This window comes from Limulus polyphemus, unplaced genomic scaffold (genome assembly GCF_000517525.1).
Source record: "Limulus polyphemus unplaced genomic scaffold, Limulus_polyphemus-2.1.2 Scaffold3988, whole genome shotgun sequence".
Classification (NCBI taxonomy): Eukaryota; Metazoa; Arthropoda; class Merostomata; order Xiphosura; family Limulidae; genus Limulus; species Limulus polyphemus.
The window spans coordinates 16,355-22,172 of record NW_013669598.1 but is presented as its reverse complement, the minus strand read 5'-3'; the positions used below and the strand labels follow the sequence as shown (position 1 = coordinate 22,172).

The 5,818-nt window shown below is 31.3% G+C and overlaps 1 protein-coding gene across 1 annotated transcript in view; it reads right to left on the bottom strand.

Moving 5' to 3' along the window:
• LOC106470417 (SWI/SNF complex subunit SMARCC2-like) overlaps positions 1-4,146 on the bottom strand; it is a 56,735-nt gene extending 52,589 nt beyond the window's left edge. The window contains 2 exon segments of the mRNA XM_013930973.2: positions 913-1,032; positions 3,995-4,146. Of these exon segments, the coding sequence (XP_013786427.1) occupies positions 913-1,032; positions 3,995-4,111 (237 nt within the window). The 5' untranslated portion in view covers positions 4,112-4,146.
• Between the last annotated feature and the right edge of the window lie 1,672 nt (positions 4,147-5,818).

Genomic DNA, 5,818 nt, shown 5'->3' with positions numbered 1-5,818 from the left:
AATGTACACCTACGGCCAAAACTAGTCCAGATAAATAACAGTCAATGTACGCCTACGGCCAAAACTAGTCCAGATAAATAACAGTTAAATGTACGCCTACGGCCAAAACTAGTCCAGATAAATAACAGTCAATGTACACCTACGGCCAAAACTAGTCCAGATAAATAACAGTCAATGTACGCCTACGGCCAAAACTAGTCCAGATAAATAACAGTTAAATATACGCCTACAGCCAAAAATAGTCCAGATAAATAATGGTCAGTGTACCCCCAGTGCCAAAACTAGTCCAGATAAATAACAGTCAAATGTATCCCTACGGCCAAAAATAGTCCAGATAAATAATGGTCAGTGTACCCCTAGTGCCAAAACTAGTCATCATTAAAAACCTTTATCTGTGAGTGTTTTTAGAGCAATACTAACTTAAGAAATGTTGTTTAAATGTGACCTACAAGTTAATTAATACAACGGTTTGGGGCTGGAAAATCAGAAATTTATGGTATGAAAATACAAAATCTTAATTTACATTCAAATTACATACTGGCCAAAAACAACATTGCTTTATCTTATACGAGATAATCCTTTAGCATTTGTTTGGAAACTGGGAATATCCTATTAGATTTTTACTTGACGAATGTAACATTCAGTAACATTTTGTGTTCATTTTTAAGCTTTGCTAAGAGAAAAAGGGTTAGTGTCAAAAGTGTTTTTATTTGTTAACAACAGGTTTACATTCATCCAAAATTAGCCTCAATTTTCAAATGTTTACTAACACTTGCCAAGTCAAGAACTGAGAAAATTACCTATCACTCTGAGCCAGTTTTAAAATCAAAATATTAAATGAGAAAGTAAACATTTTATATGATAAATATCTCAGTACGGGTATATGTATTTTTTCTTAATACAAGGACCTACCGGAAGCCTGTTTAGTGGAGGTTTGCTGACATTTCTTCCAAAGGCATCCTCTTGAAACTGTAACAGTTGTACCACAAGACTCGCCAAACCTTTATTGGTCGGTGGTTCTGCTTGAGTGTACTAGAACACACAAAAAAAGTATTTAACTAATACTGTTCATAACCTAATCTTACATTTGCTGTGTTTCTTTACACATTAAAACTGTCACTAAAATGTTATTTTCATTGTAACAATTTATGTACAAAAATAGCAATGCAAAATCCCATACCAGCATAATATTTGTAAATCCAATCCTTACTATGATATTTCTAAATCCAAACCTTACTATGATATTTCTAAATCCAAACCTTACTATGATATTTCTAAATCCAAACCTTACTATGATATTTCTAAATCCAATCCTTACTATGATATTTCTAAATCCAATCCTTACTGATATTTCTAAATCCAAACCTTACTATGATATTTCTAAATCCAATCCTTACTGATATTTCTAAATCCAAACCTTACTATGATATTTCTAAATCCAATCCTTACTGATATTTCTAAATCCAAACCTTACTATGATATTTCTAAATACAAACCTTACTATGATATTTCTAAATCCAATCCTTACTATGATATTTCTAAATCCAATCCTTACTATATTTCTAAATCTAAACCTTACTATGATATTTCTAAATCCAAACCTTACAATGATATTTCTAAATCCAATCCTTACTATGATATTTCTAAATCCAAACCTTACAATAATATTTCTAAATCCAATCCTTACTATGATATTTCTAAATCCAAACCTTACTATGATATTTCTAAATCCAAACCTTACTATGATATTTCTAAGTTATGCATGTTTTGTTTGTTTTTTTCACTGTTGGTTGTAATAATTGTTAGGATGTTCTTAACCTTGCAATAATGTTGAAAGTGATAATTTTGAATGAGACTGAGTCATTGGCAGATAGTTATTTTATTTGGGCTGGGTGATTACCTCAATTAAAGGATTACTTGTAAGCACTAATTTCTTTGATTAAAGTAAAATAATCAATTAAACAAAAACATGATTCCATCAAATAATGTCACATAAACAATTAAGTGTTTCTCATTATTACTGATTTCAATTACTCCAACTATTCAGTAACAGAAATATTGCTATTATGATTTTTCCTTATTATTTTCAATTAATTCAATAATCAACTAGCGTCATAACTCAAGAAAATAATCATCTATCTCTATCCTTACTATTTTTGATTATTCCAACTATTCAAGTAATCAGCCATTATGTTTGTTCTTTTTTTTAAAGCACAAAGCTACAAGATTGACCATCTGGGCTATGCCCACTGCAGGTATCAAAACATAATTTTTAAGAGTTATAAAAGTTACTTTTCAAAGCCATCTCATTGTGAAAATAATCAATTAATAAGCCAGACGATTAATCAGTTAGCAACTTCCACTAATTTTCCAGCTATATTCATATATAGTCATGAAAGAATCTGAGGCATCCTGGTTAACCTTTTTGTGATGAACTCGGTATAACATACATGAGTTATGTATTTATACTATAGCTTTTAATGTAGTAAGTGTATCTTCATGAACTTTGGTAGACTTTTAGTATATATCACAAATCTTTCGTATACAAAAAATCTGATGTTTTAATGAAGTATTTTTATTATAGATTTGTTGTGAAAATATCGAGTCTATTTCATTATCAGTCCACATGTGAAGTGATGCTCCTGTTATAACTAAAAAAACTACCGTTCACACCAAAAATCTCAAATATTCATTGTGTTATTTCTAAAACCTCCTAAATACATTTCAAATGTTTATTTTCAATAAAACTATATTTTTTCTGTTATTTTCTCTACCTTAACTCTATGGTGTCTGTCAATTTGACCAACCTTGTAACCACCATAAAAAAATTAGGAAATAAATTTAAATTACGCTTTTTTCATTCTAGAATGATTTGCTGCTTGTAATAAAGATTCTTTCATTACGCATTCAAGCCATCTCCAAACTTTATTAAAAAGCATTAGTGTTACTTTTAATCAGTGGCATAAAATAATAAAAAACAATTATTTTTTATAATGAATTACAATAACAAAATAATTTCAGAAATGTATGTTTAATAGTTATTGTTTTTTTCTAAACTAACCACACCAACATTCAAAAATCACTGACCACAATAAGTTAACAGTTCACAAAACCACAGGATAGTATTACCTTACTTTCAAATGTTCTAATGAAGAAGGATAGATATAACACTTAAATTTCAAGTACTTTTATTTTACCACAATAGACAAGAGATAGTCAGCTTGTGGCAGTTGCATAGCAAGGCTAAAACACATTGTGGCACACAGTACAAATTTAATTTGGAACAGTTCCACATGATTAAAAATTGATATTGAAATACGTAACATATGATTACTTATTACATTTAATTAGCAAGTTGAACCCCCCTCTCCATTTCTATCAACTCTAAATTGGAGTGTTTCAAGGGTCAGTGGCATCTTACTCAAAATTCGAAACCTAAAATTGCTACTTCTAAAATTTTTGGCCAAACCTGTCATAAAATGATCAGAACGTTTGTGTTTTAATAATATCACCACCAAACTTTGACATTAAAAGTACCAAAAGTTAAAATTCACATACAGCTCAGACATCATAGAATTCCACGCTGAAGCTCTCAACATTTAATTTTATTAAATTCAGGTTTCACTTTAAAAATAGCCATAATAGTAATAATATCTCAATTTTTTCTTACTCAACATCATATTTTAACAAAATTCGTTCTACTAATCTGGCAGATTCTTTTTTCAAGTTTTGAAATAATAAATTGTCAATAAATATGCTGGTAAACTATCATCTTGAAATGCAAATAAAGTAACCTATGTGTATCATGATCAAATATTAGGCCTAACACAGCTAATTCTAGATGTTTCAGAATAACGCCCGTGAGAGCGTCATTTTTCTAAGCAACTCGACCAGAGAACGGCTTTGTAACGTAATTCGGCCGGCATTGCCAGTATGCGAGTAGTGGCCTAAGTCCTATTAAATCATTTAATTAGGAACTACTCATTCGCCAAACCTTTTTGCAGTTCTTTTGGAGCCACTGACGCACGACATCAAACTGTACTATTGTTTCTTGTGACTCGTAAAATTTTATATTTGGACTTCCATCTTTCTTTCGGTTTATGGACGCCATTTTTAACAATACGCTACTATCGTCTACTGACAATATAAAAAGAGGCCCTCTAACGGAAGAGGTAAGAAATAACTTTTAAACAAAGAAATAATTTTGTGGTCTTACATCAATAAGGTTTGTTTGTTGTGTAATTAAGCACAAAGCTGCACAATGGGCTATCTGTGCTCTGCCCACCACGGGTATCGAAATCCACTTTCTAGTACTGTAAGTCCGCAGACATGCCGCTGTGCCACAGGGGGGCACATCAAAAGAATATACACAAGTTTAGTAATTGCAATGCTGTATGTTATTTACATATCGGCTGTTCTGGCAATACATTAAATGCTAAAACTAACTGGGAATCTTAGCAACCTTAAATATTCAGCGTAAGAACAGAAACAAAAAGTACCTTAACCAATGAAATATTTACAAACCCTATACTGTACTGACTGTACTCGGTATATAACGATTGGTATTTCTCAAGCTTGGTTTGTCCATAAGAGCAGGTGATATTAATGGACGTCAATGCGTTGTACAACTAACTTGTTTGATTGTTGCTAAGCACAAAGCTACATAACAGGCTATCTGTGCTATGCCCACAACAAGTATCGATACCCAGTTTTTAGCTTTATAAACTTTCAGACTAACCGCCGAGTCACTAGAAAAAGGGTGATCGTGTAATTAACATTTTAAGTTCAAACGTCATTGTATTAGTTCTGATACAACCGATTTAATGTTGCATTATATATATAATTTTTTTTTAGAAACTAGTAACTACCTTACCACTAGCTCACAATGATCATATGTGGGAAATTTATTAATTGCCGAATTCCATTTCCCAAATAAAAACCGAAATTCAAAGTTCATATTCTAGGTACGTAACTAACCAATTATTTTGTATTCTACTGCAACACTAGAGATTTCATAGAGTTTACTTAGTATCGACTGTAGACCATGTCATTTTAAAAACTTTCTACAGCTGCTTGCTACTATGAAAATATTGTCGTATCATTGTTTTGTCGTTGGGGGGATCTTTTGAACTACCTGATGTAAAAAATTCAAGGTTCAGTCGATGTAGCAATAATAATTAAATGTATTTCTTTCTTTAACGTTTCTACAAGTTAAAGTACTGTGGCAAGTTATAGGCCAGTATTACAAATACGCTTAACAGTATTGCACTAATGTAAACAAATGAACTTGTACAAAGAAACTGTATATATGAGACAGCTAGCATAGGTACTTCACTAAACACTCCAAATGATTCACTTTAACGCGAAAAACAACTATCTTTTCCCAATGTCGTATGTGTAAACTACCTTCGAATTTTATGGAAGACCTTAGGTTAGTGAAAAACCACAGTAAACTGAATAAACTGTCAGATGTCTGATATCACATTCAACGTGAGACTGAATGTGTCGAAATTAATTTCTCTAATATCAGACTTCTGACAGTTTGTTCCTTTTACTGTGGTTTTTCACTAATTGCTGTACGCGATATTGTGTTCTTTTATTAAAATAACAGGTTAATTATTTGGAACTTTTTAGGCCGATATATTTTTCACACGGGTCACAAGTGAAAGGCCATTTCATCGCGTTTGTTGACTCGCATTTAAAATTTTATTGAACTACTATTTCATGAAATTATTTCAATAAGTTTGCATTCAAACTGTAGATTATAATTCAAATTTTAGTCTTATATATTACCCAATTTCTTAATTTAAAAGCAAAT